This window comes from Dendropsophus ebraccatus, unplaced genomic scaffold (genome assembly GCF_027789765.1).
Source record: "Dendropsophus ebraccatus isolate aDenEbr1 unplaced genomic scaffold, aDenEbr1.pat pat_scaffold_655_ctg1, whole genome shotgun sequence".
Taxonomy (NCBI): domain Eukaryota; kingdom Metazoa; phylum Chordata; class Amphibia; order Anura; family Hylidae; genus Dendropsophus; species Dendropsophus ebraccatus.
Genome location: NW_027210254.1, coordinates 32,402 through 45,785, shown reverse-complemented (window position 1 = coordinate 45,785; position 13,384 = coordinate 32,402). Strand labels below are relative to the sequence as shown.

The 13,384-nt window shown below is 42.1% G+C and overlaps 1 protein-coding gene across 1 annotated transcript in view; it reads left to right on the top strand.

Moving 5' to 3' along the window:
- The window catches only part of LOC138778158 (splicing factor, suppressor of white-apricot homolog), a 62,563-nt gene that overhangs the window by 27,421 nt on the left and 21,758 nt on the right, over window positions 1-13,384 (top strand). Inside the window, exons 6-8 of the mRNA XM_069956425.1 lie at window positions 1,071-1,195; window positions 1,421-1,553; window positions 11,838-12,039. Of these exons, the coding sequence (XP_069812526.1) occupies window positions 1,071-1,195; window positions 1,421-1,553; window positions 11,838-12,039 (460 nt within the window). The remainder of the gene's footprint in view (window positions 1-1,070; window positions 1,196-1,420; window positions 1,554-11,837; window positions 12,040-13,384) is intronic.

The window sequence follows — 13,384 nt, the reverse complement described above, 5'->3', positions numbered from 1 at the left end:
GGTTGGGACGTCTGCTCTGTAGGAGATCCTGGAACCCCGAAGGGGGGTCCCAATGCAGCAATCCAATGCTGGGGAGGCATGGGGGGAGCTGAGTTGAGATAGTTTGTGTCTTTCCCCCCCTTGAAAATATTTTTACATGACCGGACTTCTTCTTTAAAGTAAAGGAATATTGGGGTTTGGTGTAAGCATTGAGTCACCCATTTTAAAGTCACTGTCATTAATTATTTATTTTTTTATTTATTTTTTTTTTTTTGCAGAAATCAATAGTACAGGTGATTTTAAGAAACTTTGTAATTGGGTTTATTTGCCGAAAAATGCATTTTTATAATAAAAAAGCGGTTCAAAGCTCTTCCCCGTCTTCATTGTTCTCTATGGAGAGGGATGGAGGGACATGAGGCACCAAAACAGGACAACAAAGAGTTAATTTACAGCTACATCACCGGGCTATCTCCTCTGAAGTCAGCACTGACCTCTCTGACCCCTGAATACCGGCTTTCACACAGCTCCCACTGTGTAATCCTTTGTTCTCTGACTAATCTCCATCCTCCCCCCTCCCCATAGGTTACATAGGGCTCGACTGATGTAAAAGATTTGAGATTTCCTGATAATGAGCAGTGGGGGGGGGACCTGGGGAAAGTATTTTTGAATGCAGATAATGGCATATTTGCCTAATAAACCCAATAACAAAGTTTCTTAAAATCGCCTGGACTATTGATTTCTGCAAAAAAAAAAAAAAAGACAGTGACACTCTAAGTGAAGCAGTCAGCTGCCGTTGATTATTTCAACTTCAATTTTGGCACACTTGCTGTGAATTGGCACCATTTATGCGGTATTTTTTTTTTCCTTATCTGTACAAGGTTCTGCATCTTTTCACAATGTTGATTAATTTTCTCCAGTTTCATTCCTTTATGTGACTACTACAGCATCAGTATAGGGCAGCCTAATTCTAGGCTAAATGCTACTTGTCCCGTTAATTTTACAACTAAGCTGTACCTATGATATGATCCTGAATTGTGCGCATAGTTTGCATTTCCTTCCTCGAGTTTAATAGTTATTTTATTAACTTCTAGAATCTTTGGCCAACGCGAACCAAGACAGCGATGATGAAGATGACGACGATGATGAAGACGGTGATTACCTCCATCCCAGTCTTTTTGCTTCAAAGCGTTGTAGTAGACTGGAAGAGCTTACCAAGGTACACGGGCGCCATGCGTGCGCTCACTGATTATATGTGAGAAATGCTTGTGTGACTTCTGGATGTTAGGACTTGTGCACATCGGCTTTGTGGCATCTGATTTTTGCATTAGTTTCCATTTCTTTTCTTTTGCTGTTTTCTTGTATTGCTACATTTAAGATTTTTCTTTTTTTTTTAAATGGTAAAATTTTTACTTTTATTTTTTTCTTTTTCTCGTTTTCACAGCCCCTAAAGGTGATCGATCCTGACCACCCCCTTGCAGCTCTTGTCAGAAAGGCGCAGAGTGAGAAGATGGCCTCTCAGCTGGCTGTGAATGCTGCACCTGCTCCCACTGTAGAGACAGAAAGCACAACAGACAGTAAGTGAGATATTTAGTCTATTTCCAGTCCTTGGAGACTTCTCTTGAAAGCTGCTCTCTTCTCATTTGTCTCCTTATCTGTCTGGCCCATACAGGGGTGTAATCTTTTATTTGCAACCTTATCTAAACGAAAGATTTCTTGGATTGTTAACCCCTTAAGGACCCATGATACTGGTACTTCATGGGAGCCTCTCTCTCATGGACCCATGATGTACCAGTACGCCAGTAGGTTCTATGAAGCAAACTGGGCAGCTGAGCTCTCCTCATGAGGACTGGCTGCTGTTAGCATCTGGGTCCTTACCGTTAATCACGGGCTGTCATTAACCTTTTCAATGCCGCAGGAAGGCTCTATGCAGGGATCGCGGATAACACCAATCAATGGTATGCTATGGTATAGCATTAATCAGTGTTTATAATATAATAAATGAATGTAATAGTTCCCTAGGAGAACTTAAAGTGAATCAGGTACCAGATACCCTGAAACAGCTGTCTGTGGATGGATGCCTGCCTTGGTACCCTTGTCATGTCGCAATACTCGCAACAGAGTTAGACTTTGACACAAAAAGGGGCCACCCTGATGTTTCCCTATTTATGTTCCAATACTCACAACCGAGTGGGACTTTAGGGGCTTCGTATCAGGGTGTGTGGTGCTCTACCCATCTGGAGGCATCTTTTTGGCAACTGTCTAGGGATATCTGGCACTTCCTCTGTTTTGAGACTCGCAACTGAGGCTCCACGGACACCTTTTTTGCATATCTGTATTTATAAGATCGAAAGATACACTGGGGTGCTGTCACATTTTTCTTTTCTTAGTAGGGTTAGAACACCCCTTTAAATCTTTCATCAGGTTAAAGGTTGAATACTTTTTTTAAAGTGAGTCTTGCTGTTCAGTCCTCTCTGCTCTCTGCTGCATCCTTGGATGTGTTGACCCTGCAGGAATTGGGCGCTCATGTAATAACTGGTCACAGCAGTGTTCCGTCTTATCCAGTTGACTGACTTTGCAGGGTTAACACTTCAGAGGAAGCAGTAGGGATTTGGTGAGGTGAGTGTGTATTTTTTAAGTTAGATTTATATTTAATGCACCATGGTTTGCTTTTGAGAAGTTCCCAGTGCTGGAAAACTGATTTTAGAAATTCTGCACTTCGATCACACTATATATTTTAACGCCTGTATGTAATGTCCTTAGACTGTCTTGTATGGGTAAGTCTGTGTTCTTAAGCAGAGTGTTGATGATGCATACTGTAGGTCTTTCTGCACCAGTTAAGAGGTTATCTGAGACAGACTCTCCAGCAATCCCTCCACGCCAGCATGCAGTGGCCGACAGGCCTCATTACTCTGAGCTCATTTTCTCTGCTACTTTCTCTTCAGTGATTTATTAAATGTGTTTCATTCAGAGTACTCCCAAAGAAATCGCACACTTTTTGTTTCTGGAGAAGTTTTACTCTGTAGATAGACAACTACTCAGTAAGGAACCGTTATTGGAGCAGAACCTGCACTTTATTACTTGGCAGCAAAAGTAGACTATCTTTAAAGGAATATTCCTGTGAAAATATCGTATTCCAGTACTTGTCAGCTGCTGTATGTAAATCAGGAAGTGGTGTATTCTTTACAGTCTGACACAGTGCTCTCTGCTGCCACCTCTGTCCATGTCAGGAATTGTCCAGAGCAGGAGCAAATTCCTGTAGAAGACCTCTCCTGCTCTGGGCAGTTCCTGTGACACAGTGCTCTCTGCTGCTACTTGTCTGACTGGAAAGAATACACCACTTTCTGCAGGACATACAACAGCTGATAAATACTGGAAGACTTGAGAATTTAAACAGACGTAAATTACAAAATCTATTTCTGTTGCCAGTTCATTTAAAGTGAATCTGTGCTGAGAGTGTGCTGTAGGTGCCAGTCCCTTAGTGAATAATGGTGCCTCTTGGTAATTTGTCCGTGGAGGGGATCATGTGCAATCTCTGGTCTCCTACTGTAATAAGGAGTCAAAGAAGAGTTGACTCTATGGCACACCTCACCACTCCTTCCTCCTGCCCCTTCTTCAATGCTGCCCGCCCTCCTCCTCACTCTCGCTATCAGCCAGTATCTGCCAACAGAGGACTAATCTGCAATCAGCTAGCAGAATCTCTGAGCCTGTGTTGAAGCTGTGGTCTTGGGGGTTAAATTGCCTATCTAGACACTGACAGCAGGTTTTTCTTTGGTTCGATTCTCATGATGGAAATAAATAATTATCTTTTTCTCATTATTAAATAGTTTTTAAAAATGCAAAGAATTCCCAAACGGGTCCAAATTAGTTATACTTTTTTTTAGTTTTTTTACTAATGAGGAGAAAAAAAAAAATCTGTATTTAACTTTTATCATGGGATTTGAACCAAAGAAAAACCTGCTTTCAGTCTCTAGACAGGCGATTTTACTCCCCCCTAGACCACAGCTCCAACAGAGAGATATTCAACTATATCTGATTGCAGATCAGTCCTCTGTTGGCAGATACTGACTGACAGCTGAGTGAGCAGGAGGCCAGGCAACATTGATTATTCAAAGGAAGTGAAAGAACTTGAAGGTGTTGTCCAAGAGGGTCCCAGCTGTGTTGTCTGGTCTTGACTGCAGCAGCTAATCACTGACTTATGGTCCTTTTACACGGAACGATTTATCGTTCGAATTTGCACGTTAACTATCGAATTCGAACGAGCGAGAAATCGTTCATTTTGATCTTTCAACATGTTCTCAAATCATCGTTGATCGTTCGCAAAAAAATTCGCAGATCGTTCGCAAAAAATTCGCAGATCGTTCAGTGTAAACAGTCTTTCAACGATTTCACCTGTGTGTGAGAGGCTTAAGCGATCGCAAAACGATTTTTCCGTACGATGTATCGTTCCGTCTAAACGCTGATCGTTATAAAAAAGAAAATCGTTAATCGCGCGATTGGGCGAATTATCGCTCCATGTAAAAGTACCATTAATCAGCAGTACTAGCGCTTCGGAATCTGACTCTATACAAATAAATAATAATAATTATTAATAATGATAATAATCATAAATATTAGTAGTAATATTTAATTATTTGATTTCTATTTATTAATAATAATGATAATCAATAATTTTTTAAATCATTATTTACGACTTGTCCACTCAGCTCAGAGTTTGGCTGCTGTAGTCATGTGAATGGTCTCTGCAGGAAAAATAAACCTAGAGCCCCAGTGACCCCCGGAGTGTTGGCACTGGAGCCATGATACATTTGGTTAATTATTTTATTCCTTTCTTATACTCTTTTGCGGACTTGATATATCCTGATTTCAGAAACCCCAGAGCGTCCCTGCCTTTATCTATTCATTCTTGGGTAGTGGCGACATTTTAGCCTCCTCTCTTCACATTACTTTACTACGGCACTGCATAGGGGGTAATAATGATGGATTCTTTCAGGTATGCACAGAAATCCGCCCATTGTGACCTGAAAGGGACAATTTCTTAACGTTTCTAGTGGTTAACTGTATGGTTTGTGCTGCTGACAAACAGAGGTAATGGTATAGAGGCCTGATTTCCCCTGCCTGCTGCGATGGCTTTTAGTCTTTGTTCTGAGCAGCGCCCACCCCTAATCCCTTTTATTTAGCCGGTAATGTCACACTGGCAGTCTCCCGCTCCCTCCTAATAGTCTTTCACCAGGCGAAAAAATAAATGGCCATTTCCCAGACATCTTATTTGTGTTTGTGGCATACAGACTGCCTTTGATTTTTATTACGCCTCAGGAGTGGTACAGATGTTTGTCTGTAATGAATAGTACAGATTTTATTGTGTTTTTTTTACATGTTTTACGCTACATGCTTTAACTATACATCTGCATCATTGTAAAAGCTGGTTTGTTTTTTTTCCTGTTAGACAATACCATTCATCCGAATGAATATCATGTAAATAGTCGGTGACATTTACAGCTGTACCGAGATGATTCTCCACTCCAGCTCTAAATGAAATGCCAATAGCAGATACATAGTTACATACTGGGTGAAATCGGATTCCTGCGAAGGAAGGAGAATTAAGGGAAGCTCTTTGAAACGAAGAGTATACACTTTTAAAGGGGTACGCAGGCAAACAATCTTTTTCTTTCAAATTTAATGGCTTCAGAAAGTTATATAGATTTGTAATTTACTTTTATTAAAAAAAAAAGGTCTTTCAGTACTTATCAGCTGCTGTATGTCCTGCAGGAAGTGGTGTATTCTTTCCAGTCTGACATAGTGCTCTCTCTGTCCAAGACAGGAACTGTCAAGAGCAAGGGGAGGTTTTCTATGGGGATTTGCTACTGTTTTGGACAGTTCCTGACATGGACAGAGGTGGCAGCAGAGAGCACTGTGCCAGATTGGAAAAAATACACCACTTCCTGCCGGACATACAGCAGCTGATAAGTACTGTAAGACTTGAGATTTTTAAATAGAAGTAAATTACAAATCTGTGTAACTTTCTGAAACCAGTTGATTTGAATGAAAACTGAGTACCCCTTTAATAGTATGGCATGCCATGTATATCCAATTGGATGGAAGCCTGTCTTTGCTGCTCTTTAGTTCTTTAGTCATATAGTCATATACACGCGTGGAACTATGTTGTTTCTTTAAAACGCAGTCTGGGGTCATGTGGTGTTCTGCTGTGTGATGCTTCAGTGGAGAGCAGTAAGGATTGGATGCCCATTGGTGTTAGTAGGGGCAGTAATAGCACCTATAGCTCCAGATCCTTTTACTAGAGGAGTATGTGAAGTGTCTATAAGTATCTAAAGCCTGTGTATGACAAGGTGCCGTGACTGGTGTTAGTGTACAATATGGGTCTCCAAACTGCGACCCTCCAGCTGTTGCGAAACCACAACTCCCATCATGCCTGGCCAGCTAAAGCATTGGATTTGGCTGTCCAGGCATGATGGGAAATGTAGTTTTACAACAGCTGGAGGGCTGCAGTTTGGAGACCAATGATGGAGCAATGATGCTTGCCATGGTTGCCACAATTCTTGTTTGTGGCCTTTAGCATCTGGCTGGCTTCTACATTGTAAATGACATATGCTGTTGGCATTATGTATTGTGCCTACACTGCACCGTACAGAACTTCCTGACCTTCCTGCATCCTGCCAGAATCCCTGGAAACTGCTTAGTCTGCGGACGTCCTCTTCTTCCCTGACGTTCTCTTGTGTAACTGTAACAATTAAAACTGAGAAGTATATAAAGAGATGTGTCCCAGGAGATGGGCCGTGTCACTCCTCCTCACCGTCCTGTCTGGCTGGGTTCACACACAGTGTTTTTTACTTGGAATAATCCGTTATGAAATCCAAAGCAGAAATATCGTAGCGGTGTGCAGCAAAACTCATAGTGTGGATATTGGTTATCATCTGTGGGCATAAACTGCTTCCGGGCTCCCTGATGCAGAACCACATGGGTTCGAAGGCAGAATGTGAATATTAAAGTCCCATTGTCGTTTAATTTTTTTTTTTTTTTTGCAGAAATCAATTGTAGAGGTGATTTTAAGAAACTTTTTAAATGGGTTTATCCCGTCTTCATGGTTCTCTTTGGGGAGGGGTGGAGGGAGATGAGTCACCAAAAAAGGACAAAGAGTTAATTTACAGCTGCATCACTGGCTATCTCCTCTGAAGTCAGCACTGACCTCTCTGACCTCTGAATACGCTTTCACACAGGTCCCACTGTGTAATCCTTTAGTCACCAACAGAGAGCAGAGAACAATCTCCCTCCTCCCCCCTCCTCTCTTCATAGGTTAATGAGCAGTGGATGAGAGAGAGAAGGGGGAGGGGGACCTGGGGAAAGTCTTTTTGAATGCAGATAATGGCATTTTTGCCTAATAAACCCAATTACAAACCCAATCACCTGTACTATTGATTTCTGCAAAAAAAACAAGACAGTGACACTTTAAAAAAAAAAAAAAAACTGTCTCTTTAAGAAATCAACAGGGGTTGTGATTGCAGGCAGTTTTGCAATATATTCTTATTTACTTATTTTTTTCAGTTTTCAATCAACATATTGCATGTGGCCACTAGGTGGTTTTCTTTCTGTCTGACTGTGGTCCATGCTCCCTCCGCTTTAGATATTTGCTCTTTTCTCTGGTCAAAAAAAGAGGCCAACCACAGGAAGCCCCAGTCCTTCTGCGCATTGACAGCCATTCCTGACTGAGAACAGAGTGGGACAAGTCTTCTCTGCGTATGTGTACAGCTCCTGTGTGTCCACAATCCGTAGCAGAAAATCTTGGTGTTGCTTGCATTGTATGGTCAGCTCTCCTGTCACATAGCACAAAATCTTCTGTAGCCACACAGAGACATTATACTGACTGATTTGTTACTTAAAAGAGCATTGTTTCTTGGTAAGTGTGTAGGGTGGATAATATGATTGGCAAAAGTTTATGATAAAGTTAAAAAACGAATATAAACTAAGTTAATTGCCCTTTGTTGATATACAACCTGTATGATAAACAGGTGCCTTTCCTTGTTAGACTCAATAGAGCTGCCTTACAGAGGTAAGGGGATATCGCCACACTGAGGGGTGATGGGCCTGCCCCCAGTGCCCCAGGAAGGAACGGTGTTTTGGAAAAGACTGGTGCCGAGCGCAGGAACCAGGCGGTGTCTCATTAAAAAAAAAAAAAAAAAAAAAACCACACCAGGATACCCGTGCTGATGTACTGACGCTGTTGGGGCAAAGGAACACATGGGCCCCTTCATATATCTGTCTGTGGTTCCAGAATATAGGGAAATGTGTCATAGGCTTTCCCAAGCTTCTGAATTGCTGTAAGCAGGAACACCACCTTGCTCCCCCTACCATCTCTATTGCTTCTTAAAGGAGTGCTCTGGGTTGTTAGTTTTTGCATGTTGCATAGAAAATAGTAAGCACCTAAGAGTGCTCCCTGAGGATTCTCCTCTCACTTCTTCAGCCGCTACTTCCGACATGAACCTGTCTCGCCAGTGACAGCGCTGTCCCACCTCAGTCAGTACTTGGCAGAGTGGGCTATCACTGTCCCTCTCAGATGTAGCAGCCAGAGACCTGAAGACATGACGGTAGGACCCCAGAGAGCATCATAAGGTGAGAATAGTTTTTCTATGCAACACTAGTAATATCAAAAAATATAAATGCCCGTATGAGTACCCCTTTAAATGCCAGGGAGAAAAAAAATGAGCTCCAAGCAGGGCTAGGGATGGGAGGGTGAGAAATTGTCTATGCTCTAGACCGTGGATCTCCAAACGGCATGATGGGAAATGTAGTATTGCAACAGCTGGAGGGCCTCAGTTTGGAGACCCATGCTGTAGACCAATACTTCTTAATTCCAGTCCTCAGGCCTCATCAACAGGTCATGTTTTTGGATTTCCTTTGTATTTCACAGGTGATCTACTTATACCCAGTGCATCAGGTATAATCACAGCTGTTCTGTGTATGGGATATCCTCAAAATGTGACTGGTTTGTGGTCCATGAGGACTGGAATTGAGAAGCACTGCTATAGACGACACCCATGTGTCTCCTTGACCTAACAGTGCCTATGAATTGCAGCTGATATTCACTTTAAAGGGGTTGTCCCATCTGCTGACATTTTGTCATTGCTTCGTCCCGCTCACTTCCTGGTTTAGGGCTGCAGCGGGTTCAGCTCTGCTTTGCTGCATCTCTCCCATTAAGTGGTCTGGAAAAGCAATTTTGCACATGCAATGCAAATTTAACAATTTCTATCCTCTAGCAAAAGGTTTGACAGTGGGATTACCCCTTTAAATATTACAGTGGTCCCTCAATATACGATATTAATTGGTTCTGGGACGACCATTGTATGTTGAGTCCATACCTCTATGGAAAACTGGTAATTGGTCCTGAAGCTGCAAAATATCACCCCAATAGATAAAGCAAGTCCTTACATACAACAGTCACAAAGAACTACTGGAAGCAGTAATTACTAATTCCCATGTAGAACACTGGACTGTTTTCATGGTCCTGTACAGATCCATCAGGGTCCCTGAAAAATAAAATGAAGTCACCCTTAACTGGTGTTTAAAGGAGAAACTCATCCTGGCACAGGTAAAAAGCAGCACAGGACATGTAGTATCACACTGTACTGTAGAGAGGAGTAGACACACACAGCAGTACAGGACATGTAGTATCACACTGTACTGTAGAGAGGAGTAGACACACACAGCAGTACAGGACATGTAGTATCGCACTGTACTGTAGAGAGGAGTAGACACACACAGCAGTACAGGACATGTAGTATCACACTGTACTATAGAGAGAATATACTAGACACACACGGCAGTACAGGACATGTAGTATCACACTGTACTGTAGAGAGGAGTAGACACACACAGCAGTACAGGACATGTAGTATCACACTGTACTGTAGAGAGGAGTAGACACACAGCAGTACAGGACATGTAGTATCACACTGTACTGTAGAGAGGAGTAGACACACACAGCAGTACAGGACATGTAGTATCACACTATACTATAGAGAGAAGATACTAGACACACACAGCAGTACAGGACATGTAGTATCACACTATACTATAGAGAGAAGATACTAGACACACACAGCAGTACAGGACATGTAGTATCACACTATACTATAGAGAGAAGATACTAGACACACACAGCAGTACAGGACATGTAGTATCACACTATACTATAGAGAGGAGATACTAGACACACACAGCAGTACAGGACATGTAGTATTACACTATACTATAGAGAGGAGATACTAGACCGCCAATCACTGCCTGTACTTCTCTAACACTGTGGTTTTATCTGTAAAATGGCAACTTTTATTGATGAGTCATATACTTATTCACATGTCCTGCAGCTCCTGACGTTAGCATTTTATGTTGAGTTTGCTCTCAAGTTACGATGGTCCAAAAAGGAACATTGTATGTTGAAAGTATTGTATCCTGAGGCCATTGTAAGTTGAGGGACCACTGTACTTTCAAGTCAGTCAGCTGGTTGTGTCTTTCCAGAGAGGCATTAGGTGTCTGTATCAGATGGGTTTCTCCAGCCTTTTCTCATCCAGAGCCTCAGATCTGTTAAATTCAGCTGAAATCTGCAAAGACATATTGGATACTTTTCTTCTGTGTTTCTAGTCTGGCGCACTTTGCAGAACTTGTGTTTGTATCGTATTTTATTTGCACTTTGCAGCCCTTCTTTTTTTTTTTTTTTTTTTTACCAGAAGTACTTTTAGCTGAAAAGCTTCAGATGTAATCGCTCGGCTAAAGTAACCACCTCCTCATGTTGGTGGTAAAGATTAAACTATCCCAGTAAGGGGAAAATTACAACGTGTGTATATGTGAGTGTAATTTTGACTTGGAGTGCCACAGCATTTATTTTTTTTTTTAACTATATTTTCTATACCCTGGACACAGGTTTTTTTTGAGTGCTGCAAGAACTTTTTGATTGTGTGATATATATATAATTTATATTTATAGATGGCTGGTTACAGTATTTGGTATTTATACACAGTGTTTGCAGTGCCCATTTATCCTGTGGACTGAGATGCTCTCGGTGTATACAGATGATGCATCCATGAACTCCTGTTACCCAGTGGGGGATGGGAATAGTGTCCCTGCACTTCAACCTTCATTAAATATTCTTTAACATCTCATTTTACATCAATGAATCGCTATATAATGAAAATGAATGCCGCTTTCTGATATTCTTTATCTCCGTTCTGCTGTTTCCTCGCCAAATACTTCCCACAGCTGATAGCTTGCTAAAGCTTGGTCCAAGAAGTCTGGGCCCAGAGTTCCTGTAAACTTCTTCTTTCCTGTAAACTTTGCCCTCCAGCTGTCGCAAAACTACAATTACCATCATACCTGGACCGCCTTCGGGTGCCCGGCATGATGGGAATTGTAGTTTTGCAACAGCTGGAAGGCCAAAGGTTCCCCATCTCTGCTTAAAATCTTGTATCCTCAATATTGGAACTTTTTTTTTTTTTTTTTTTTTTTTTGCTTTCATGTTGGATCAATGAAGCTGGTGTGTGGTAGAAGTTACAAGCTGCACCTAAGCATACCATTAGGAATTGGCGTCAGACAGATCAAGGAAATCTTTGTGCTTCAAATAATAAAAAATGTTAAATTAATCCAAAAACTTAGGATTGGCTGGGGATATAGTGACTCCAGTGATTGGTTACATTAATTCCGCACCAGTCCTGTCCCACCTATGCCGCATACCAAATCTGCCTCTGTATACTTCATTTGGATTCAGATCTCAAAATTTTTAATGAATTTCTCTCAGTAATGTTTATAAATCAGATTATTACATAACCCTTTTCCCTTTCTTTTTTATTTAATAGCTTCTGTGACTTCTACGTATTACAACTATTACATGTTGCCGGATGGAACCTACTGTCTGGCACCTCCACCACCAGGAGTGGATGCTAACGCTTACAACTCAGTGTCGGCAGGAGACATTGCCACAACTTCACAATCCAACGTTCCCCCGCCTCTAAACAGTGGGGAACCCCACAGGATCACCCAGGAAATGTCTGCACCGAGGTAATGTTAGGACACCGCCAAATAGATTTTGCTTGAATGTATTTCTTAGTTTGTGCTGTCCTGTGCACTTGTGCAGTCAGCACATTTACTGGTAACTCGGATGTGTCTTGCAAAACATCATTTTCGTACAGCTATACCTATTTGAGTATTAAAGGAGAACTTCCTGGTCCCCTATATAAAAGCTCTATTCAGGTACCCCATAAGCATTTCAGGCTAATTTGGTTGGGCGAATAATGCTGCATGCAGTGACAAAACCTGACAGTCTCCATTAAAGGGGTTGTCCAGCGAAAATCTTTTTCTTTCAGATCACCTGGTGTCAGAAAGTTTTATATAGATTTGTAATTTACTTCTATAAAAAATCTCAAGTCTTCCCATACTTATCAGCTGCTTTATGTCCTGCAGGAAGTGGTGTATTCTTTCCAGTCTGACACAATGCTCTCTGCTGACATCTCTGGCCGAGACAGGAACTGTCCAGAGAAAGAGAGGCTTTCCATTGGAAACCGCATAGAAAACCTCTCCTGCTCTGCACAGTTCCTGTCTCGACCAGAGATGTCAGCAGAGAGCACTGTGTCAGACTGAAAATAAAACATCATTTCCTCATGATATACAGCAGCTGATAAGTACGGGAAGACTTGAGATTTTTTAGTAGAAGTAAATTACAAATCTATATAACTTTCTGACACCAGTTGATTTGAAAGAAAAAGGTTTTCACTGGACAACCCCTTTAAGGTTCCTATTACTTGGGCCAATCAATAACATAAACGAACACTGGCCTTCTAGTTTACTGAACCTATTACATGGCTCGATAATCCTTTAACAAGAGCTGCACGGACATTGTTAGTGATGTCTGTGTAGCCCTTACCCTAAACTGTTCATACATTACCTTTTCACGCTCCCGGTCTTCTCCTACCCTCTGTTTGTTTCCCGGAACCGCTCTCTGCTGCTTCTCTGAGCTGACAGGCCACTCAGCCAATCACTGGCCGTGGTGGTCCCGGGCAGTGATTGGCAAAGTGGCCTATCAGCTCAGAGCCGTGTTGCCGGGAGTGAAAGCAGAGGGCAGGAGAAACCTGGGATTGTGGAGAACAGTTGATTCAATCGTAAACAGTCAGCCGCGGAATCGGAATTGTCATTCTTCAGCGCGTACAGAGCAGGAGCGCGCGCCTCTCATAGACTCCCATTATGAGCGGAGGCTAACGGCATTCTGCGGCGGACAATTCCGTTGCGGAATTCCGCTAGCTTTGTTCAGTGGGAACGGGGCCTTACATGTAGTGATGCGCGCTCTGCGACTGATGATTTTGGTAAGGGACCTAAAGAAACGATCAGGCGATGACCGCTGTTGGCTGAT